This window comes from Mycteria americana, chromosome 4, assembly GCF_035582795.1.
Source record: "Mycteria americana isolate JAX WOST 10 ecotype Jacksonville Zoo and Gardens chromosome 4, USCA_MyAme_1.0, whole genome shotgun sequence".
NCBI lineage: Eukaryota > Metazoa > Chordata > Aves > Ciconiiformes > Ciconiidae > Mycteria > Mycteria americana.
Genome location: NC_134368.1, coordinates 80,071 through 105,778, shown reverse-complemented (window position 1 = coordinate 105,778; position 25,708 = coordinate 80,071). Strand labels below are relative to the sequence as shown.

The window sequence follows — 25,708 nt, the reverse complement described above, 5'->3', positions numbered from 1 at the left end:
TTTGCATCTCCACATCTTCTTGGTTTTGGAAGAAGCAATTTGTAGTCTAGTACTATGTGACAGTAAAATAATACAGATAACATTCATTAACGGTCAGTGGAAACTCTTGCAGTGGATCAGGATCTCACTGCAGTAGCTGCAGTATAAGCAAAGCAATGACATGATCTGAGCTTTGAAGGTCTTACAGTCCAACGAAGGATCCAAAAGAAGGAAGCAGGGTAATACCATATAGTCCATAGGACTCTAAGAAGAAAATGCAAGCTTCTCACTGAATTGTCCATAAGAGTGTCTTGAAATCATGCAATACAAGTCCATTTTGTCTGGCAAGATAATCAAGTGACATGTCTCACTGAAACCTGAGCCACGTGTCTCAGCTGCTAGCTCCCTAATGGCTAAGCCTCCAGCCTGTTGTCTGTGCCTTCCCAGTGCATGTGTCTGTCTTGAATACGATACTCAGTAGCATATTCAACACTATAAGTATTTTTTCTTGCATAAATGGAAACTTCCAGCCTTGACCAGATATTTAACAAACCCCGTTTAACAAGGCTGTTTCTGTGTATCTGGCATTTACCAAAGACGACTGCTTCACAGAGAGAGGGAACAACTGCACAAACATGCCCCAAACCCTCTTTTTCCCTCATGTTCATTAATTAGAATTTGTCTTATGTCCTTAAATTTCATTTCCAAAATTCCTTAGAGGGTTGGGGCAGGAGGAGGGAGAAAAACTAAGTATTTCATTCCAATAGCTGTATCTCAATATAGGTTTGTTACTCACATAAATGGTCTGCAGATCTACAGGATTTCTTTAAAGACAAAAAGAGATGATAGACCCTATAGCACAGATTTGCAAGTTAAGTGAAAACAGGCTCACTTTTTCTTTACTCAGGGTAGTGTGAGCTCAGATCAGTTTCCTGATATCGAACAGTTTTGATGGAGGAATGGAATGGAGGGAGGGATTTAGGACTGTTTCTTCCAATAACAATGGCTTATACAGTACACAAAAATTACAGTTTTAGTTGTTCCTGGAAATTTTGGCAACTTCTTTCATTCCAGTATGCCCTGAATACCAAGTCATAATTGTTAACCAAGTCTCAGAGCTTCCAAACATCCTTCTATCTAAAAAAGAAAAAAATAATCAAACTTGCATTTATTCTAGTGCTCTTGTAAACACAGAAGATCACAGAAGATCTAAACATAAACATGATTTATAAACATAGTTCCCAGCTCCTTAATTCTTAATTTAACTGTTTTCCTGTGGTATGGCTTTTATATATAGATATCTATGTACAATAATCTCAGTTTTGTTATCAAAGTCTTAAAACAACAACTGTGTTATGAGCGTCAGAGAGCGTGGGATTGTTTTTCCCTATCACACCGTGATAGTAGTTCTCAAGCAATATAACATCTCTTGCTATATTTGCTGAAACAATTTTGTTAGCTATTGCAAGTTTCTTCAGTGGAGCAGATTGTCTAGTAAATGTTTTCAGTTCATGTAGTAAGCTGTTATGATACTTCTTCCATTTTGAAAGCAAGTTTTTGTGATGCTTTTCGAAATGTCATTTAAGAGAAGTATGCCGTGCTATTAAAATGTAATAAAGGCAAAGCTTTGTTTCCTGTTCAATCACTCCATGTTTCAGCCATTCTTGGAAATCCCTCATCCTGCCTTTTCCTAATATATTTAGTCTGTGCCATTTCAAAGGTCACTAAATTAATACAGTTTGGTTTAAATACACATATGATGTTCACCACTACTTAACTCATAATGTGAACATTTTTGCAAACTGTGCTTAAAATTTCACTTTTGTGTCACCTTAAATACTGTAACCACGCATAGTGAAATAAATTATCAGTTTGTTTTTGAGGTTTGGAGAGAATAAAACTCAGCGCTACTGTTGCATGCAAAAGAACTACCTGACTGCACTAATGTTATACACACGTACTTACCTGTTACTTCTTTTCAGGGAGTCTGCCAGTAACAAAACTTGGGTCCTCGGGTGGAGAAAAAAAATTCTAGTAATAATAAAGAGCTACAGCTCTTCATTGTTAGAGTCTGCCCACATTTCTATTGCTTCCAAACTTGGCATTCGTGCTAATAGGTGGCTGTTGCTGGTCTGTAACAGACCTCTCCACCTTATTTCTTTACCTTAAAACTAGATGTCTTTCTAAAGGTTCTTGATTCTCCAGAAACTGTGGGCTTGATTCAGAAATCTAATAAAACTGTACCCCTGTGTTATGACTGCAACAAAATTAAGTCATATTCTTGAAGACTGTCAGTATTTAAAAGACAAAACAAAAAATCCTTTACTCCAGTTGTGTAATGGCCAAGAGAGTTATCTCCCAGAGAAAATATGATGTGCAGTCTGTTAAAAAGAAAAGATTAATGCATCCAAGTTAACTGGGAAAGAAAGGTGAAACACCAAACAGACCATTCTGGTCTATTCTATCAAGGTCCGGGTCGGTCATTACAGACAACTGGTGGATGTATTTATGAAAAACGGGTGAATCTAGGAAAACAACATGTTCCTGTTCTCCTTCTTGAAATCAGGAGTTGTGGATATTAAGTCAGGAGAGAAACGAAAACCTTGATTTTAAGTATGTTTTAACAGAAGGTTCTGGAGAAGCAGAATGTTGGGCTTAAGGAAGAACATGTAAGGATTACCGCAGTGAATGTCAGAATTCAGGTGCAGAGGCACTCAGCTCCTTCATACCCAAGAAACATCCATACAAGAGAAAGGGGAGAGATGCCAGTAACAGCCGCCTCCTACCAACCCTCCTGCCTGACAGGAAGGCTGTTTTGAAAGTCATACCCAAAGTAGCTGGATAAAAAAATCAGTGTAGTCTGGTCAAAAGTTGCATTGGACAGGAGAGCTTCCTGATTTGGAGACCAGATTTAAACCACCCCTTTTGAAAATTTAGGACAGTGAGATGAAAGAACTTTGAGGAAGTTTGGCTAGCAGGACACAGCTAACTGATCCTTACAAAGCATGTCCAGCAGCTGGAACAGCAGAAAGAGACAGAAGCCTACAATGGTACAAAGACATTTCATGAAACCCAGTCAGAAAATATTTCCACTCTCATTGGTACACATGGAGACCATTAACTGTTAAGACCTCAAAAAGAGGACAATAGGGCCAACCAAGAAAGGAGCTCAAACTCCAGCAAGCTAACATTAAAGCCCTAGAGCAGGTCAGAAGAGATTTTGAGAGCAATTTATCAAAGCCATTACAAATAGGTTAAAAATTTTCAGGCTAATCAGACTCACAACATTTTAAGATCTCTGAGCTCTGTGGTAGAGCTACATAGAACAATGACAGAAAAAATAAATTGGAAACTGTCATTTGCTTCCAATAAGCTCAGATGGAGAGGGCACAAAATTAATTTCTCAGGCAGAGGATTTAAAAAGAGATGGTTTTTCGATGTGCTACACATATAAATGCAGGATGCAATGTCACAGCAGTGCTCTGGATATTAAAAATGTAAGTAGGTTCCAACAGCCACTAAACAAACTAATGGAAGAAATATCCACGGTGGGATGAACCTCATAATTAAGTGCTGCATCACAATGTTTATTTTGTAGTGGGTGATAGGCTGCAGTTGAACACAGCACTAATTGTTGCACTTCCTGCATGCTAGATCTTGCAACATCAATGTTCTTTACTGTAATTTTTTCTAATACAATGAAATTTTTTTGCAGAAACAGAGGAAAGGAGCTCCAACAGGTAAAAAATCCTCTTCATAAATCAGCTGGACTCCTTTTTCAAATTATTTGGACTACCCATTCCCCAGTGCTCCTCTTAGAGAGCAAATAGTTTAATAATCTCTTCTGACCTGCTCTAGGGCTTTAATGTTAGATTGCTAGAGTTTGAGCTCCTTTCTTGGTTGGCCCTATTGTCCTCTTTTTGAAGTCTTAACAGTTAATGTTCTCCATGCGTACCAATGAGAGCGGAAATATTTTCTGACTGGGTTTCATGAAAAGTCTTTGTACCATTGTATGCTTCTGTCTCTTTCTGCTGTTCTAGCTGCTGGACCTCAGACCATCTGAGCCTTCTCATAAGTAGAAGACTCAGAAAATTAGAATGTCATCATCTGAAATTTCAATGGCCTTTGTGTCCCCATTTATGTTTTTATTCCATTTATTGGGTGAAAGGGCTACACAACTTCACTTTTAAAAACAATATGGTGGGCTTTTGCATGCTCTAAAGCCGTCTTGTGACAGTGAGGCACACAGCATCTCCTCTTCCGTGGTGTCTAGTTTTCCAAGGCTTCCCTGCAGGGTTCTGTGCAGCACCAGCTCAATGCAAAGTCCTGACAATAATCCTCCTCAATTGAGAAGCCAGCATTTGCAACCACCCAAAATACTGCCCTCTTCCCATACGGACAAGATTGGTGCTTTTAAAGAATACCTCAACCTTGGAGCTGAAGGCAACAGTTCCTTCCAGAATTTTGTAACTCGTGGTTTTGGTGCAGTTTTGGCATATTAAATTAATTCTAAAGTCACATCAGAGCGACAGAACCTTGATCCTCTTCGTTAGGACTCACTGTTCCCAGTGTTAGTGCTGGTCAGAAAAAGAAGGCACTGCCTTTCTCCAGCCAAGCAGCTTTACCTGCAGAGATGAGCACTCTCCTTGAGGCCTGTTTTCAAACAAGCAGAGGCCAGAATAACCAGCTATGTCTCGCTGAGGGAGACTGCCCCTTCAGGGCAGGAAGCTTTTAACGGGTAGTAAGAGGGTTGATATACCTCTAAGTGCTTGATTATACAACTCAGTGTTTGATTTGGTCTGCCACCAGATTAGTGGGATGTAGAGGCAGCATGGAGAGCAGTCATTGTCTGTAGCAAGATGCACCTAGTCAGTGTTGTGCTGCAGGTGGGGGAAAACCAGTGTAAACTCCTTCTATTTAGCAGTGATTTTATCAGCCTCGAGAAAGAGCTGAAATAACTGAGCAGAATTGAAGGTCAGGTAAAAAGAAATACAGAAATGAAAGTTGCAGTTATAGCAGCATTGCAATGTACAGGCTTCTACCACTGAAACGCTGTGGTATTGGACTTTTGATCACCATCTGGGTAGTTTATTTAGAGTCTGCTCAGCACCTTTTGCTTTGAAACAAAAAGGCTCAAAACAGGAGCTAACAGGAATTTCTGTTTCTGAATTTCTCATTACTATAGCTTAAATTCTCACTGCTGAAAACTGTCAGATTAATGGAGGATATCTTCAGATATATGGCCAGGGAAAATAACATTCAGGGTCTGGGGTGTACTTGCTCTTTCACTAATGAAGCATGTGGCCAGGTGTGCGAGGGAACGTGGCAAAAGGGAATATGTGATCCACCTGAACATTCCCAGCCCCTACTCTGCCAGTTGACCAGAAATTTGCTACTGCAACCAGAAAAGAACAGCTAGAAACAGGTAAGGCAACAACATCCAACGTTGCCTGTAACTCAGTAAAAACAATATTGTCATTGCTAGTAACAGGTCTTACACTAACTTTGCAAGGCATCAGGACTCAGGTTTTTAAGCTTGTTATCAACTCGTTGTGAGAACTTGCTGTGTGAACCAGAGCTTGGTACCAGGTGTGTCTTGTTGATGGGGAGTTTAAGTGTCGTCAGTAAAGGCCTTTGAAATGGAGACCGGGATTGGAAGAGGCTGCAGGGCTACAAAGAACTCATTGATATGTAATTACTGAAGAAGTACAACCTTAAGAGCTCAAGAAAAACTGCCATAAGCATAGAGAAAAGAAGCAGCAGCTGAGCAAGAACAATATCAGTGACAAAAAAACCTCATCAACAAGGTAAGTACCTGACTTAGTCTGGGAAAGTAACTCTTCCCAGCATTGTGCAATATGTAGTCTGGGGGAAAGGACTAAAGGCTAAGAATTGTCTAGAAACCAAACATCTTGTAAAAGGACAAGATCTTGAGTTGGTGAGGGGGAGGAGAGGGTTATCTCTGTAGCATCATTGAAACTGTAAATGGCCTGCCTGCTTCTCCTTCCTTCCCTTCTACCTGTCTGCCTGCTTCTCTCTTCCCTGACTACCTGCTTCAAGGATTCTGGTTGCCTCTGCCTGCACCGAGGATCTTTTGATCAGCCAGTCAGTTGCCCAGGATGATGTTCAGCAGTATGAGTATATGTGTGTCTGAGAGTGTGTTACCCCCATAAACTCTATGTGTTTTTCTCTTTAACCCCTCAATAAAGCTGTATTGCACATGAAGTCAATTTTAGGTAATACCAAAAGATGCAGTAATGCATGAAGTCTATATGCTAATTTTGCCCAAATGTGATAAAGCCCCAGAGAAGTGCTGTGGTACAAATTTTTTGCTGTAGTTCCCACTTACATGAGTGACACTAAATGGCACAAAGGAAAGTAGCAGATATTGGACCAAAGCAAGAACTAGGGTTTGTTGTCCTGCTGTCCAAAGCCATACCTTCCCTGAGTACCCTGTCTGTCTTATACTCACCATTACTGCTGGGCTCTTCTGCTGGCATGCACTGTTCCACATCCTCAGGCTCCAGAAAGTCTCTCTTCAAAACCTCAATGACTTGTATTCTTCGCAGACTCACAAGGTCTACCTCTTTTAACTTTTTTTCCAGCTGCTTTACCATTTCTTTGCTGGACTGGCTAGTCAAAATTGTGATCTGAAACACAAATCAGAGTGTGCAAGAGCTGCCTCTACTCTAATCCTCTCTTGATAGGTGATGATGCCTGGTCTGTTTGAATAGCATAGGTCCCACTATGGAGAGAGAAGAGAAACCTTGCTACAATATCTCATCTATTCCAAAGCAGATTTAAAGGCAGTTTTTTGAGCTTTGGCTTATATTTAAGCCAATATGAAATGGATTAGGAGGTTCACTGTAGGAACACCAACAGGTTTTGTGCACCGCTGGAAGAAGGTGGAACAATCCACAACTGTCTTGTATTCTATGCTTTGCACTTACCATCAGTGAGTCTGTGCGTATAGGAGGGCCTCTGCCTGAGACTTTCTAAGGGATGGTGCCACTTCCCGTTACTGCATCAATTATAATTGAGGTAGACTAAATTTGGCCTTCTCACTTGAAGGCTGAATGGGAATTTTTTTTTTTTTAAAGAAGTATATAGTCTATCCTAAAGATGTTTCTTAAGAGTAGGTGTGATTAACAACAGTAGGTGTGATTCCCAACTCCCAGTTTTGATGTAATACTAAGTAAGTGACTGCAAAGAGTTTCTTCATCATTGACAATCAGCAATGGTTTCTAGAAACATGTCAGGCATGTTTGACACCAGCTTTTACCCTGAAAGAGTGGTTAGGTGAGAAAGCTTTGAGTTCTGACCTTGCCTGATATTTAGTGATGGTGAAGAACTGAGTCTTCTCAGCCCATCTGCTCATTGCTCCAAAGGACTATTTAATAACTCTGAATAAAGGATAAGGTATATTTTAGGTAAGGCTGCTAACAAATGTCCTGTAGGGAGCATTTGGGGAAACTTAACAGTAGACCTTCACAAATGAGTTCTGCAAAGATACTAAACAACGCCAACAGAAGTGACAGTTCAAGGGTTAGGTTGGTTTTTTTTTTTGGGGGGGGGGAGGGCAGTGCAGGGGGCAGGGAGTATACCTTCTCTATCCAGATCTATCCTTAGTGTTTATCTATGAGATACTGGGAATGAAGCAGTAATGATGGACAGGATCAATCAAGTACAGGAACTGTTCTTGAGTTGGGGGGAGCAGAACCATCTAAAGATACTATTATTTTTTTATACAGCTATAGATAGAGCATTTACTCCACTAGTACACCTTAATTTCATTAAAATCTTTGGCTATGTGATGAAAGCTCATCTGCACACCCACAAAGGAGAACAAAGACACAGTGACAGGCAGAAGAGCCCAAATAATGCCCTGTCCTGGCTACTGCCCTCAGCCCCTCAAACACCCACTTCCCAAGCCTAAAGGAGCACAGAGGCACGGTGTCAGACCAGGAAACCAAATTAGGGGCTTGGAGGAAGGGACACCCTCTGAGGGCTGCTGCCTGGGCTGTCCCCAGAGAGCCCTTGTCCAGGTGTGAAGCCCATGAAGACGAGTCAAACCCCAAGCACCTTTCCAACTGAGAGGGGGGTTGCTGCCTAGGGGTGTGGGACACATTATGGGATGCAGGGAAAGAACAGTTTGGGATGGCACAAGGCTTATTACAGGATGTTTAGGGGAGAAACCAAACGTGGGCAAAGGGATGGAGCTAGGTGATTTGGGAAGGAACAAGTGTGGGAAAATAGAGGGGTAAGGGGTTAAAAAGACCCGGTCCTGTGTAAACAGTTGGCTGGTCAGTATGCTTGCCTGGCCAGGCCCTGCCCTGATCACCACAGTCTGTCCCATCTTCTTCTTGCATTCCTTCCCAGCCCTGGCCTGGGTGAGGGCTCTCTTCTGTGTGCACGTGTGTGTGTGTGGGGTCTCAGTGCAGCAGCTGGAGCCACACCACAGGTTGGATGCCCATGTGTCTGTGGTGCAGCGGCTGCAGCAAGCATGAGTGAGCATGTGATCGTTAGCAAAGATCAAAATGGACCAGCTGGTGAATAGGTGAAACAGCCTGGGAGCAAGGAGGTCTCTAAGGGCAAGATCATGGGAGGAGCTGGCTATCAGAGGGACGAGGGGAGTCCTGGCCAGTTCTCTGGTGTGTGTGTGTGTGTACACATGATGGTCTATACAAGCAACTGGAGTGGGGCTGCAGTCTTGGGGACTCGTATGTCCAGAAGCTAGCAACTGGGGAGACCAGGATCCAGGGGCAGCTACTGGGCAGACTGAGTGTCTGAGCCCAGCTGCTGGAGGGATCCACGTTGTATGTATGGAGATAGATACGTGCATGTGTGTGTATATGTGTGTGTGTGTGTATATATATATATTCCTGCTAGCGGATCTCTGTCCTGCTCGGGCAGAGAGGGGAGCAGGCTGAGGCCATTGGTGCAGTCTGTGTTCGTGTGAGTGCCCTGAGTGTCCGTCTGTGATCCGTGTGACCAACGATGCATGTATATATGTGTTGTATACATGTGCTCTGTGTGCATCTGCCTGCTGGAATACATGCTCAGCCTCACAACTGGTTGGGCCTGGGAGCATGCAGCTGTGGCAGCCTTGCTGATGTCAGATCAAGGTCTGGCCTATTGCTGGCTGCCTGTTCTCCTCCTGCCCAGCTGTGCACACTCCTCTGCTAAGTGTCTTTCCTCTGCTGTAGGATATCACAGATAGTGATCTTACTTGTTCCCAATTATTTACTCCTCAGTTGTTTACTGACTGTAATTATATGCCTGTAATTTACTGTTCCAGGCAGCACCATGGGTTACTGTATCTCAGTAACAGGGCCACTGAGATGCCAGTTTGGCAATTGGGCATTGATGCACCAAAATGACATAAAAAGCATTACATATTGATGAATAACAAGCACTCCAGATAAGTCTTATGTTAAATCTTAACTGCAAAATAATGGAATCAACTGATTTATGAGGGCACTTAACTAAGGCATGAAGCTCTTGAAACAGAAGAAATCATATTGGTAGAACTGGACATTCATCCCATCGAAAAACAGATGGAACTAGGAGTTCCAAAAACTCGATAAAGTAGGGCTTATTTTCTCTTGTCCATGCTTCATAGTTCAATGCAGAAATACGTCTCCTAATATGTTTTCTAATCATAGAATAGTTTGGGTTGGAAGCGACCTTTAAAGGTCATCTAGTCCAACCCCCCTGCAATAAGCAGGGACATCAACTAGATCAGGTTGCTCAGAGCCCCATCCAACCTGACCTTGAATGTTTCCAGGGATGGGGCATCTACCACATCTCTGGGCAACCTGTTCCAGTGTTTCACTAATGCTTTAAAGTATCACAGAAACAGAATTGCTACTTCTCTTCGCAGTGGACTAAATAGAAAATGCTTGTGGGAAACATTAAGTACTCCGTCACCACATGTGGTCTACCTGATACAGTTGAATTTAACAGGGTTAAAAACAGGGTTAACAGGGTAAAACTTAAGCCTACTTTAACTGGCTTAAGTTATCCAGGTTTCACATCCAAGAAGGAATCTTTTTCTTTTCCCTTCTTCAAAAGATACTGTATCTGAGCAAAAACATTCAATACCTTCTGAGAAAAGGAAACAGAAATAAATATCCAACTTTGCATTAAAAAATGCTTGTGATGAAAACAAAAATTCAATCACTGAAGTATCTGAAGCAGAAAGCTGCCTTTTTTAGAAACATGGCCTCCTGTAAGGGTGAAATACTCTTCTGCCTTTCTGTGATCACTGGCTTTTATTTTTCAACAAAGATCTGAGAACTGTAGGTGCTCTTCTGCTCACTTCCTGGCTCCTTAGTGATCTGATGGTGCTTATTCACCCTTATGTGAAAGACCAAGGCCACCCCTTAGATCCCATTTAGGTCTGTGAAACACCTTTTGTTGGGATTTGCAGAAAACGGAATTTCATCCACAGGTTACATTTATGCAGCATGCAGATTGGGAATAATTGCTAGCTTGGAGAGAAGTCTTTTGTCCTTGAAATTCTCCACAGAACCAAACTTTGAGCTAAAGTTTCCTCAAGATAGGCAAGTATGATGTGTTGCCTTTTGGAAGCCCTCAGTATCCTCTCCAGTACCTGTGCTAAAATCAAGTGTACTATAATACTTCAGATCTCTATGTTCTTTGAATTATCTCTCTAGTTTTATTTTGGATATTTTTGAAATAGGATCGCTATAAATTGTATCCACTAATGAAGCCACAAAAAAAGCTATTCTTAATTTAATTTTTCTTTCCCTTTGCTTTATAAGGCATGCATTCTTGGAAGAAACATTTGATGCCTGTCACAAACAGCCCAAAGGGAAGTAAGGCAGCGGAAACAGGCAATGAAATATAGTTAGCATGGAGCAACTCAGAGGGAGGACCAGAGCTGGCAAGCGTGACTGATGTCTGTGGTATCTGCTGTTGTATGGAAACCGGGAAAATTCAGTGTCTCTGGTGCGGACATTATTTTGAATGTGGTGAAGGGAAGGGGATTATATGTTCAGCTGTCATTGAGAGGCTTCTAAAGAAGCTCCTCCTACCTGTTCAACTGACCCTCTGCAAAGGTTCTCTAATACTCTATGAGGTATTATCTGGCAGAGATTCTCTATGCAGCAATTTAAGTACAGTTTGCTGCATGAATTTTCTGAAGAACGGCCACATGTCCTGGGTTACAGAGTTCTTGTCCTCCCTAAGAATTCTTTCAAGTTAGAATCCGTGCATGTTTGAGAGTGGGTTTTTGTTTGCTTGTTCTTTGAGTGTTGTGGTTTTGCTGTTGTTTTGTTTGGGGTTTTTTAATACAAAAATCTACTACATCATTCTCTGCTTTGGGTATACTGGAATTAATCATAGAAATGTTGGTCAGACTGCTGTTCCAGCTAGGCAAAACAGCCAGCTCTACCTCTTCTCAGATTCCCCTGAGCATTTTTAAAAAGACTCTACTTTAGGGTCTTCTTTAGATGGAACTGAGTATACATACCCAGGACCTTTTGCAGGGCCAAGGACAGTAACAAACCATGTGAACTCACTATTTTCTGGTACCAAGAAGAAAAACATTTGGTTACCTATCAAAATTATCAACAAAGTGGTATGTGGTCAGATTAATTCTAGAAGAGTGGAGGACACCCAATTTTCCAGGCTGATCCAAGTATACAAGAGCAAATATGAGTTGATAAATTGTCAGAAGAGGAGGAATTAGTGTTGCATCTATGTACACTGTTCCTATGAGAAAATGAAAGTAGATTGTAAAAATGGTGGTCAACACTTTCAAAATAAGTATATAATACCTACCACAGCCTATCACTGCAGTAGGTGTCTTGCATCCCCTTGCAATGAAAAGTATAATAATCTAGATAATTTGCATAATCTAGAGGAACAAGGATCGCTTAGTGGAGTATAAACGCCCTATATTAATGGATAACTTAATTTTGAATGTAGCTATCTCATTCCTTCAACTACACTAGAAGACATGCTGGATTTTGTTGTGTGTCAAAAAAGGTCTTGTCTCAAAAGCGTACTCTGTTTGTTCCAACCCCCAGCTTTGAACTTAAAGCACAAATCACACTTGAAATGGTCAGCGCCTCAAGGCCCTAAGAAAACACAGAAAAGCAGTGAATCAGAAGAAATGCTTCCTGGATAGACACTAGAAGTGAGTCTTAATTATGGCTGGGAGAGTCTGCCTAATCACAGCATGACTCTGGAAGGGTTTGAGGATCTAAATAAAGTAGAAGGACTGAGGAAATTTCACTCATGGGAGTCTGGACTCCTTTTTAGGACTGACAAAGCTCCAAAACCAGGGGGACCCTGAGCCTGTGAAGTCTGAAATAAAAGATAGTTTGGAGCTGATGTTTCTTCATGTCCAGAAGAAAACACCACTTCTGAGTCCTTCCCCTCTTGATAACTGCCTGTCCTTTCACATCAGTTGATTCTACTTTAAGAAAAAACCAACTTCTTCCTGTGAACCTTGTTCTGCTTTCTACATTTGCATATATGTTCTCGTGTGGTGTTAGCAGCTTCCCTCCTGCTTATGCAAGTATACACACCCAGCTGAGAATACAGCCACTAGCATGCACCAAAATCTATTAGAGCCTGCCTCAGGACTGCTGTACATACAGTTTTCCCTAGATATGTCCCCTTTTCTACTGGAATCTGCCCAGAGGGATTTGAGGACTTGATATATTAATGCAGGATTTCTGGACATTGGATCTCTGAGACAGCTAGCCTGCTGAATACCTAAAATTTTCTGGCATGTTCACTGTACATAGGGTCATGTCAGAGCCACTGCTCAAACTAAAGTGACAACACACCTATGCAATTGGGAATCAACTGATGTGAAAGGACAAGCAGTGCTCAGGAAGCACTGGACAGTCCTGCTGTGTGCATGTTCATTCCCACCGAGAATCCTGGGAAACCAGAGACCAGTATGTATGTGTACTGAAATCCCAGACAAACATCAGGCTGTCCTACCATTCCAACTAATATCGCTAACCTGTCCAACAAGGCTTATTTAGCTAACGTCCCTGTTCTTTGTACTTTCTCCAGGCAAATCATCAATAGCCAGTCCCAAAATTTCACAAAGTCTGAGCAGAAAGGAAATGTTTGCATGTGGTGTTTCAAAACACTTTACTCCCCCTTCCCAGGGCCTTCCTCCTTAGAAGGAAATTTGGCATGTATGCTGTGGCATGGGATACAGAATAACACATAGCCTAGAGCTGGGATGAACAGAAATACTTTTCATGATGCAGGAATGCTTATTTAGCTGTAGAATTTGCTTTTAGGCTGTCTTTTATGAAATTTCCTGAACTATGTGAGTGTAGGTAGAATATGAGAGAGATACGTTTATAAAGCATGATTCATGAAGCGGGAAGTGAGAGAGAAAAAGTGCTCTTAATGTATTAGCAGCTGCACCTTATTCAGGGCCTTGTAAAGTGCAAGGAGTGGGGATAAAGTACTAGTGCATCAGGATTACAGCAGGCACAGTTCTCCCCTAATTCTCTGGGGCACGGGCAAAGCAATTGGATTACCCCATTCTTTCTGTGCCTGCCATAAAGGTGTCAGAGATTACCTTTTCCATTCACCCCATGTAGGGATGCCAAGGATGCCAAGAACAGACATGATGCTTCCTGAGTTTCAGGGGCTGTCCGTTGTACAGTGGTTACTATGGTCTTTTTAGACTTTGCAGTTATTTCACATAGCCATTGCCAACAATGTATTGTAAGGGACCCCTATTACAATTTGCGGAGTAGGAGCCCTGTGGAACTCCCAGCCTGCCACTGAGAAAAGAAAAATGCTATTTATAAACAAACCCTCTTGCTATTCCAAATACTGACCATATTTTCTTTTTACTCTGAAAACTGAGTTGACTGTGCCAAAACAATGACCATTCTGTAGGCTTTTCCTGTCCTTTGCAACTATACCAGCTACCCTCAAGATGAAATGCATTTTTTTTGGTCTGTATGAATTCACTTTCAATGAATTGTGGACATGCTTTCAGGCACGATGAGGACCTTTGTACAAACATCCTATTGTATCAGTGAAAGTTCCAGAAACCATAACCGCAGAATGTAACGGTAGGTTGAAAGGAAAATCATGTCCATAAGTATGACATTGCCTTGGACAATGTCTTTGCCTTTGACACAGTTCTTCTGTGAAAGTAATCAAAGTAGAGCTGAAAAAACATCCAATCTTAAATGCCTGGAAATTAAATTCATTTTTCTATACTGTAAAGTAAGTCAGCTCCATCAGCAACTCAAACCTGAATCTGTCTAGTTTCTGTGAGCATTTGGAGGTTGCCACATGGGGTTTTTTTGAGGGCTTATTTTCTTAATTACTCTCTCCCTCCCATGGACCTTAGATACAACCATGCAGACTATCATCTTAATGTGCTAACAAGTGGCAAGTCTGGTGGATGGCTCCCACTACCTTCCCAACGTTTTCTTACCTCAACAGAACTATTTGCTGAGCCTCCTGCTCCTGTGTGTCTGCTGTATTGTTTGAACTGTTGCAATCCATCCTGCACAGCTTGCACCACTCCATTTCCCCCCTGTGGGAAACAGCCTTCTCTTGGTAGCGAACGGAGCTCCGAAATGCAGGCTTGAATTCGTGCAAAGTTTTCTTTCACTTGCTGCAAAACAGTATTCAATGAAATTGAAAGACTGGAAATGTCAAACTGATAATATGAAATATTTTTCCACAATGCAGAAGGAGGCTTTTGAATTCACAGCACTGAGACAAGACTGGGGGCAGGAGCCAAGTCATAAAGCAGTGAACAGTGATATGAATCAAAACCAGCTGATTATTACGCTAGTAACAACACACATGATCACTCCTCGAGTTTTCAGCTGTCTACCTGTTGCCTGCTGCTAGCCAAAATGTAGTAGTTTGGCACGCCCCTGTCCTCTGGCCCTGCATAACGCAGAGGCGGAACTTGAGACATAAATAGGAGCATTTATGCGGTGTGATACCCCTAGGCCATAGTCACCCCTGCCATATCCATACTCCTTTACTCGTCGAGCTGTGGATCTCTGCAACTTGCGTTCAGGAGGGTTTGGAGTCAGACTGTGGCAACAGGTTCAAAAAGGTGTTCCGCAAACTCATGGGTAACAGGTCCAGAAGCAGATACCAAGAGGAATAGCCTCAAATGTATCCTCTGTCATTCTTAATACAACAACTGTGGAACTAGGGGAGTGTGAGAAGAATGAACTTCAGAAAGTGACTGGGCTGGGGCACTCCCCCAAAACAGCCTTTCCTTTTGAAACTGGGCTGATGGACTGTTGGTCTGACTAAGGAGGGCATTTCTTGTGCTCTTGTACTGCTCTTTTAAGACATTCACCACGGTAATGATTATCAAAAAAGCAAACTCTGATGGAAGGTCTGTGGACCCTCCTGCTTCAAAGATGAGCTACCAGTGCAAGTGTTAGAAAGGAAAAATTATTCTATAACTGTCACTTGTAAAAATGTTTTATTCCTTCAGGCAACAGCTACCACTGTACAACGGCTGCCCCGAGGACAGCTGGTCTGACTCATTATGGCAAGATGAACATTATAAATGCACAGATTATTAACCCATTGTGCTCCACTACAGTGCTTTGTGTCAGTCTCATGGATTGGAGGATATTGGGCCATATTCTCACTGTCTGCTATGGTGATTTAGATTACCTGCAGTCCAGAGCTGCTGAACCCTTATATCACATATGTTGCTCAGCACTTCCTTGAACTTGGTATCACTCTATAATGGTCTCCTAAACCCACAGAAGGCAGTCTGAATATGAACTAGGCTGGTCAGGATCATGGTAGACCCCTCTCATACTCTTTTTCCACACAATATTAGTTGAGGCTACCTGGTATCTATTACCCAGCCATGACCTTTTCTTAGCATAGACATGACAATGCTAGGGAGCACCCAGGATCCAAAGGAGTGTGGAGCATCTCATCTAGTATTGACACAGATGTCAGCTCACCTGAGCTTCAACAAGAACTCAAAGGAGTCGAGACATACCCAGCAGGTAAACTGGCAAATTCTGGCCATAGGAGAGATTATTAGTGAACTCTACCAAATCTGTTTGAAGCAATGTAAGACACTGCTGCCAGAGGTCACCTTCCTTACAGAAGAGGCAACAGATGAACATATGACTCATTTGCTTCAGATGCTTGGAGTTCTGACTCCCTGAACCACTCCTGAGCAGCCATAGTTTACAGCATGATCTTTCAGTGTGACTGAGTTATGAACCATGGGGCTCAGGCATGTGTTCACAAACAGCTCTGATGGTTCTGCAAATAAGATGGGGAAGAAAGCTGGGACGGCTCAAACCTTGCCTCAGAATGGTGAAGAGAGCAGTCTTAAGGAAAGACACCGCACTTTGTACTCTACAGTGCAAGAAGTGTCTGGCCCATTATGTCAGTTCTGCTGTGAGGTTAGCAATCTTCAATAAGTGCACCAAGTGGATGCAGCCAGGAGCTTCTTCAAAGTGCTACGGCAAAATTCCCTGCAGTTCAGATGCCTGCCCCGCAATCCCAGGAGGGAGCTGCAGCTCACACAGAAGTAAACCAGCTGTCTCAGGTCAAGTATTGCTCCTAACTGTGGCAGAGCAGGGCTCAGCATGGGCTGCAGGGCAGCCTGAAGTGCAGTTAAGTACCTGTCCTTTGGAACTGGTGCCAGCACAGCTGCATTTTCTCTTGTATATGCACAGCTACTTTAAATGTTAACTTAGGCGAGTCTACGCAAGCTGCAGTTTCAACTCTGGAATGTGCTTGGGACATAAGTTAAACTTCTAAGCACAAATTGTGTTGTTTAACTATTTCTGACTGCACCCCTCTTCTGGGCGCTGACACCCAGACCAGTGCCATAGGCCTTGACGTGTCTCTTCACATGTGACCCTGCCCCTTCATTACACAACTCCAAGAATTCATAATTTCACACTGTGTGTCCAGCAAAACATTTTAATCTGCAACACTACATTGCTTCTGGAGAAAAGCTACCCAAAATGAGAGATCAAAGCTGGCCATGAGCCAGGGTAGGCACTATGCTCACTGCCCCATCCGTCTCCTTCCACATGTTGTACCCTCACCCACTTCACTTTCTTAATTTGCTAGTCCCTGTAGTTAGTGTCTTTCTGCCTTGTTTCTTTTTCAGCCCTTTTTGTCAGGGAGGGTCTGGGAGTTGTCGGGGATGGCTGCCCATCCCAAGGGAAAACCAGTAGGAACAGGGCCTGTCAGCTGGAGGTGCTCTGCTCAGAGTCCTTACTCAGTCCTACATTAAAATTTTTTGACGCTTTAATGCTCACTTCCCGTCTTGTCACCATCTGTTGTCCTCCACAGTTATTTACTTTCTTCCTGGTTTCCTTCTCTTTGGCATCCCACTGCCCTTTTCAGGGAAGCTCTTTGGACTTGTTAGAGTTAGGCCAATAGGGGAGACCAGTAGGAACAGAGACCATAAACAAGTGCCCAGGAAAGACTAAGAAAAGGGTAACCGTATATGACACTTCCCCATGTACTCTCCCAATCTCTATTTTCAGCTCTGGGGCTTTCCTGACTTCATATGATTTGTCTAATAAGCAACCTTTAATATAGCTCTATCTTGGTTCCTTACTGAGAAGTATCAAGTTTTTCTTTAGCTAGATCAGAAAGTCAATGTGATAAACAGCATGCCCTGTTTATCTGGGGCCACTGGAAGAAATTATTAATAGAAGTACTTGATTCTCCATCTCGTAATATCTTCAGATCAAAACTAGATGTCTTTCTGGAAGAAGTGCTTTAATGATATATGGGTACTTTAGTGAAATATAATAGTCTGTAATATGAAGGAACCAAACAATGATCTAAGGGTTCCTCTGTCTTTAAAAACTGTGATTATAAAAATGAGGAATTGTTGTTTAAATAAAAAAGACAGCCTATCATGAGCAGAAGATTCGTATGATGGGGCAAGTAGAGGGATTGTGTCAAAGTGCAGTTGTGCTCTGGTGACCCATGATTACCAAATGAGATCTGAGGTTACTGTCAGCCAGCACATGTTGGATCAGTGTCAGGACATACCTAGCAAATACAAAAGCAGGTATTTGGCCCCAGACACTTACAAATTAACTTGGACATAATGCAAAATCACAGAAAACAGGCCTGGAACCAGTTGTGAAACAGATTACCTAGTCCATCCTGCGGTGACATGCCAGGATGAATTACATGTAAATTCATCCTAGGAAGCAAGACAAGTGTCTGTTCTTAAAGCCCCTAATCAGACTGATTTAACAATACCTCCAGAAAATCTTTCTTTGGTATCCCCTTAGTTATCCTTGTCACATTATCTATAACCTATTCTACAAAATAAACACCACCGTTAGCCACAGTCTTCTTGCAGATCACATTTGCTAAATTACTGTTGACCTCTGATTTTTTTTTACCAGTTGGCCTCTACCTTTCCTGAGATGTGAAAGCTTGACAAAATATTTCAGAATGTTTTCACCATTGCTGAATAAAGCGGAAGGGTTAATACTGTGTGCTTACACTAATGTAGTATAAATGACAGTGCTCAGTATGTGTATATATGTGTTTATAATAGTATGACTTCATAGATTCTTGTGAACTTTATGATGCTTTGTAATCCCAAACTTTTATTGTAGAGCTGCTAGTCATTCTCCATCTGTATTTGTTCTGCTGCATATCCCTAGATGAGTGAAATATTTGTTCTTACTGACTTAGATCTGTATATTTAAAAGATGTGTAGATGTGGCACTTAGGGACATGGTTTAGTGGTGGACTTGGCAGTGTTAGGTTTACGGTTGGACTCGATCATCTTAAGGATCTTTTCCAACCTAAATGATTCTATGATTCTACGATTTCAGGATATTTCTCAAATTTGGCAAAAATATTTTGAATTCTGATCCCTTCCCCTTAAATGTCTGGAACCTCTCCCAATGTGGTAATATTTGTGTAATCAACAGGTATACAGACCATTTCACCAACCAAATTATTACAGCTGTAGAGTTGTGTTTGATAATTTTGATAGAGAAGCAGTACAGATAGTGCAGCAAGTAGCATATGAAAGGGAGAGGTAAAACAGATGTTTTAGAAGGGAACAACCCAAAACCTAATTTATGCACATGAGCAACTTCACAGATGAAAAATATGACACTCCTCCTTTTAAACATCATTCTTTCATAAAATTCACCTCTTCCATGAAGTCTATGAAACTATGCTCTTTGAGAGTGATTAACTTTTAGATATACGTTTGTTGTAAATCATAACTTTCTTTACTGAACTGCAACAATGTATTGCATTCATGTTTGTTCGATCCCAAGAGTCATAATTTCACACATACCGTAAAGGGAAGCAGACACTCCTGCTGGTTCTGCACCACGTAGATGCACAGTAGGGGAACACGGCAGGGGCCTGTCAAACTGCATGCCAAACACAGTGTATTTTCCAGAGCTTCAGAGAGTACAGAACAAGTGTTGGTCCAGGAAGGTGATGTGACATCCACAATGAGAATCCGTGATGGCTGCTGGCAGTGTACTTTAGTAGCAGGAAACGTTCTCTGTGTTTCTGAGAGTAATTTTCTGGAATTCATGGCTTCTGAACATGGGTATTAAATGTCCAGTTATCCATCTGCATCTGAACAGGAAAAATGAACAAATAATAGCAATGAGTGAGACTCTCCCTTTCCCATTCACTTGAAAGCAACCTGAGACATAGCAGACAGTAATGAATTAGACCCCTACAGCTTTCTCCAAAGCAATCATTGTCCATACTCTAAGATAAACCCACACAAAGACAAAGGAAAATGCATACAGTCAGGAAACAAAATGGTTCAGCTAAAGAAAATGCATGGCAGATATACTCTTACAGATGCAACTGGAGCAGTTAAAAATGTTAATAGCATAGACATGCCGAGCCCATGGATGAGCTGTGTGGTATGTCGCATGATCCCTCAGTATGGCTCAGGTGCATGGCATCAATCTCCAGCAGAGAAGTGATCTCCAGCAGCTGACGGATAGCAAGACTTTGAACTCCTACTCCTACTTCTGCAGTGGCCAAGTGATTATACCCAAATATACCCAACCTCAGGGTTGAGGAGAACACAGTCCCCGCTCCCTGATACGCAGTATGAGACAAGTAGCTGTCATATCCAAAAAAAGCCAGCATGATGCAGCAAGAAAATATTGCATATACATAAATTTTACTTTGTGGATGGTGGAGAACCGACCTTTGTCCTTCAGAGTATCTAACACCTGGGGTTAGCTCTCTGCACTGACAAAAGTCTCAATGAATGCAGCACTAAGGTTGCCCAGCAGTATCTCATACTGTTCAAGAACATGGGAGGGCTGCAAGCCTTAAAAAATCTGTAATGTCAGAAACTCCAACAGAAAGTATTTTCAGCCAAACACCAGCTTTGATTCCCAGAGCTGGCTGGAGATGCTGGGAATGCTATGCGCGGAGGTGGCTGTGCTTCATGTGTCACAGAGCTGTGCCAAATGACGCAGAGATTTGTTAGAACAGCTCGGTGGTGCTGTCAGTGTTGCAGGTGACAGCTTGCACAAGGAAGGAAAGGAAAGATTAGGGCTCCTCAGTTCCCAGGCCCTGTGTGTGTGTGGGAAGAGAGGTGGTTCTTGTTGCAGTGCCCTGGCAGACCACAGATCCCTTAGGCACAGGAACAAAGCGTGTGGTCAGGACGCGTTTCCCCCCCACCTCTTTTTGTATGTTTCCTTTCAAATATCCACCCTTTCACCCAGCAGCACCACTACATATCTCTGCATGCATAAGGCTCAGCTGGTGCCATTTTGAGAGACTTCCCCACAATCTTTAAGAAAATTTAACCGTTTCTGTGAAATAGTAAGCAGAGAAGAAGCAAGAAGCAAACAGGAGGAGTGTGCTGTCAGGTCTTGTGTCTGTCCTGTGCCTCACATGTATGAAACAGAGGAAACCACTCAGCCCTAAGCCCCGGGTGAACACCTCGTAGTTTGGCTCAAAGGTTTAGAGGCAAAGTATTCATGTGCACTCATCCTCAGACTTTGAATATGACGTTTGTGTCCCCCCCATTTCCCTTCAATGCATACATCTTAAGCACAAGAGCCAGCATTTTCCTGTTAAAAAATTATTTTTCTTCCTTCATCATGAACAAAGATCCTGCCTAAAATCTTCTCTTCACTAAGTCTAAACATATCTGCACAAGGCACTCAGTGCTGTTTCTAAGGATATAGAAAATGCTTTAAAAATGTGTCTTGGTCTTGGTAATAACAGTAGTATGTAACCATACAAGTCTACTTGTGCCCAGAAAAGTGTTTGTGTAATTGCACATACCTTCTCAATATGAACTAGAATAAATTCTTTCTCCCTACAGCCGTGTAAATCCAAGCAGGCTTAGCAAAAGTTTGAAGTGACCCTGGATTTACATAGTTGGGTTCTGGTCAGAACCCAGGCCAGTACGCATTCCTGTAATTTGTGTGGTATCTTCAGCTGAGACAAATAACTCTTTTATGTTCACCAAGGAGACAAGCTACTATATTTCCTACAGCCTCCAGCACTTTGGAGTAAGAATTTCTCTAACTCTTGAAAAGAGCAAGAAATGCATTTCTATTTGATTGAAGTATCATCAGAAAAAACCTCTGTATTTCTAGGATGTTTGTCAGTGAAGGCAAAACAGAGCAATCACAGATTGAATTTCAAAACTGAGACTAAAATTTCAAAACTGGTGAAAATGTTAAATATATATATATAAATATATATATATATTAAAAAAAATATAAATATATATATATAATGTACATATGTGTAGGTATCTTGCTTTGACTAGTAACCTGATAAAATTTCATTGGAAAATGGAAAACTGCCAGATACCACTTTAATCAGTGTCTCTTCTGGAACTTTACAATTTACAGGAGAGTTTATTAAATTACTTCACTGAATCTGGGAAAATATTTGTCTGTCTGTATTTTTTGTGATGAGGCTTCATACTACTGAACTCTGCAAGCCTCCAGTGCTTTCTCAAACAAGGAAACAAAATCCATCTGGCAGTCAGAAATCTAGACGAGTTGGGTCTTTGGTTTGCATTGGTTTCAGAGAGAAAAATGAGCCTTCATTCTGAAAAAGACAGTTTTACTAAATTTGAATGAATTCTCTCATTCTTGACACTGCTATGCTTATTTTAAACTGCTTTAGTAAAATGGATCCCTCATCAGCTATTCTCTTTATCAACTGAATGAATTTTATTTCTTCATAATTGTGGTGTCTTAATTAATCTCTGCTTATCAATATTAATATGATTTATATGCAGTTTTCTGTAAAATATTTGACATACAGTGTAAACTGCCCACTCTCTTACAGCCTACACCAGTTACACTTAGCTGTGATGAGGCTGGATAACTGAAGACTTCTGTATAATAGTCTAACTGGTTGCTATGGTAAAACCACATCTTCATTTAAGCAGCAAGGGAACTGACAGAGAGCCTAGCCTAAGGGATTACACCATATTTCAGTGCATGAGTGAAAACTGTTAGTTCTAGCAGCTGATATGACGTGAACTTATTGCTCAATAAAACAGAATTTACCAACTGCCAGAGCTACTTGCTAATGGTGATGTACATTTTGCTCAGTGCAAGAAGACATACATTTTTCAGAACTAGAAAGACAGGGACAGAGAGAAAACTTTGCCATACTGAGTGACTTGTGAGTGCTGATGACATTCTGCAGTTGCATATTATCCTATGTGCTTAATTTGTTCCAGTTATACAAAGCCATTAAATAATATCCAAGTCTAAAAAATTGTAAATGAGAGGCAACGCCAAAGCCACTGGGTAAAGAATACTAAGGATAGTCTCCATCTTCTTTCTAATATAAGAACCAGCAAAACTTGGATCGAACCTCACTCTAAGTGGGAAGGAAAAAACCAGAAAAATGTGAATAATGAGTTTAAGTTAAGAATGCCTTACTGGGTAGCTAAGCCCTACAGTCCTACAGCTATGAAGACAACTACTTTGACAGTGGTCTGTTTACAGAGAAGTAGGGAGTAAAACCAAGCAAACCTTGAGATATGATAATAACGAATACAATCTATTGGCAAGGAAATGCACACAAAATGGTGAACAAAATGCACCAACAAACAGTAACAGTCAACAGGTTTAAGGACAATAAAAAATTATTCTGTAAATTATTAAAGAATAAAAGCTACTCCTTAAACACATCAAGAACAAAAGACAATCTCAAAATAGTATAAATCTGCTATTAGCTTATAAGGATATGATTTTCTTTAATGATGCAGAAAAAGTGTTCAATAAATATTCTGATCTGCATTTAGAAAAAAGCACTGATAACTAATTATTCTCTTTTCCATTAGTGGTTAGAGAGGATATTAACCTGCAGCTGCTAGGACTGTGAGTTTTACATTTCAGAAATGGCATCTTTGTGCCCAGGAGCAGTTTGAACCACTTCTGTTAACCTTTAACTCATCTCAGAGCTGTGCAAGTTCCAGAGTAACCATAATGTTCTTGTTTAAACAAAGAGCACACAAAACGATTCAGATAGCAATAGTACCTTTGTCATAATGTACCTACCAGGCAAATTCATAGAAACAGTGATATAATGCAGTCAATAACAAACTAAAAAATAGTTGTGTAATTATGCAAAATAAATCTCATAAATCAATAGATTTTAGTAGGATTACATATAGGCCTAGGTGGTCAAGACAGGAGTGTCAGCAGAGTATAATTTGCCTCTCTGAAGCACTCAATTTAAACACACTTGCATTTAGTCAGAATTATCACTATAAAAAGCAATGAATCCCTTCAATGAATAGATTAAGAGCTCATTAATGGAGAAATTGCAGATATCTATAAATGAGGACTATTCAGTTAAATGTTTCCACTGCAGTTATACAGCAATCTATTTTCTACTTAATTAGGTAGAAACCAGATGATACACAAAAATTTACCTCATAAAATTTAGAGAAGACACAAACACTGACATTGCAAAGAAGAATCATTTATAAGGGCTTAACACAGCTGCTTATCAAACTGGGCTCATTTGCATACTATGCATTTTAATATAGCCAAATGCAATTAACCAAAAGAGCAGCAGAGGTAGCGGAAGGTAAGAGCTTATGTCACCTTCAACACAGGAAGTCCCTGAGCTGCAAACAGTTGGAGGCAGGGAGAGTGGTCTGCAGCAGCATCACTGCAGACTCACCCTCTTCCTACACTCTTCCCAAAGCATTTGCTGTGGGCCACAAGTTCATGGAGGAGATGGATCTTGGGTCTTACCCTGTGTCACTATTTTCCTGTATTTATCATTTGGAGTTTCAAACTAGCTCGTTTAAAAACATGCCATTTTCTGATTAAGCTTCAAGACCCTGGGAAACATGAATATTCTCATGTGGAAAAGATCAAGCTGCATAAATAAGTGGGTCTACTAGGGAAAAAAACCAGGAAGCTATGGAGAAGCCTGAGCCATGAAGTGGCTATGCAGTGTGGATGGCCTCTGGTGTGTATCTTTTTGTCTACCTAGCCTAGAAAGGAAGGCATTTATTTAAAACGGTCAGGATGAACAGAAAAATAAAAACAAACAAATTTTAAAAGTTAGCATAAAATCAAGCTACTGAAAACAAAATTATTCAAGATCCTATATAAAAGAAGATATTACATGTTTTTCTATACACCAGTGCTATAACCAATAAGTGGCTTTAGGCTTGTGCTTTTATTGACGTAAAATCACCAAATTTTAGTAAGAATAGTCACTTTATCATAGTGTTAAAATCACTCATTATAACCTTTATAATTTTTTTTCTTAAAAGAATAGGAATTATAACATTATAGGAGTTTAGAAGAAGGCATTTTCTAATTCTGAATCACTAAAAATGATACAGCAAATGATTGTGAATGCTTATCAACCAGTGTGTTGACAGATAAAGCAAAACAAGGACAAGCTGATGCATAATGCATATGCCCAAGTGCCCCCATAGAGCAACCAGCCAACTCATAAAACCAATCAAGAATGCTCTGAGAAAAGCTGTGTTATCACGAGGGACTTCTGTTTGAGTGATGTGCTGGAACTCTCAGAATTAAAACTTTTTAGGTATTGTAATATCTTTTTGATGAGATTATATGTATGATTAATGAAGCCTCATAGGGCATATACTCTATCTTGCCTGGCATCTTGATTAAGAAACTAGAATGATATGAAGTCAACATGCACATTAAGCAGATAAAAACCTGCATAATTCATAAGCCTCAAAACATAACTGTAGACAGGCAATCATCACTGAGGGTGCTTTAGTAAGTGCACATGAAGTTGTGAGATACATGCACATATCAGAGCAGACTAGAATTGTCCTCCATAGTAATGCCTTCCAGACAGACAGGCTCTTTTATTTCTTTCTTTCTCCTATTCCCTGACACAAAGCATCTTGAATCCTTTTCAATGCAGCTAAACAGGATGGAGCAAGAGGGGACTGTTATTTCCCTTCCATCACACCTTGAAATATCCTTTAACCTGATGGTCAGGGCACGTTTCTGAGAGGTAGGGTATCTTATGTGAACTCTTCACCCTGAGAACAGCATTGAATCCATACCTCGCACGTTCTGGATGTTTTTTCTAGCCATTAATCCAGTGTACAAAACGATTAATGGCAATAACCACATCAGCTTCAGCAGAGGAGTGATCTCTTCTTGTTTTTTGCATGCAGCAACTTAGTTAATGGCACCAGGAGAGAACTCTGGTATGCGCATCCTCA

The 25,708-nt window shown here is 41.1% G+C and overlaps 1 protein-coding gene across 1 annotated transcript in view; it reads right to left on the bottom strand.

Annotated features, from left to right (window-relative positions):
• Positions 1-19,555, bottom strand: part of M1AP (meiosis 1 associated protein) — a 28,448-nt gene extending 8,893 nt beyond the window's left edge. The window contains exons 1-3 of the mRNA XM_075499133.1: positions 19,307-19,555; positions 14,438-14,620; positions 6,452-6,629 (exon numbers count right to left, since the gene is read on the bottom strand). Of these exons, the coding sequence (XP_075355248.1) occupies positions 6,452-6,629; positions 14,438-14,620; positions 19,307-19,555 (610 nt within the window). The remainder of the gene's footprint in view (positions 1-6,451; positions 6,630-14,437; positions 14,621-19,306) is intronic.
• Positions 19,556-25,708: the final 6,153 nt, after the last annotated feature.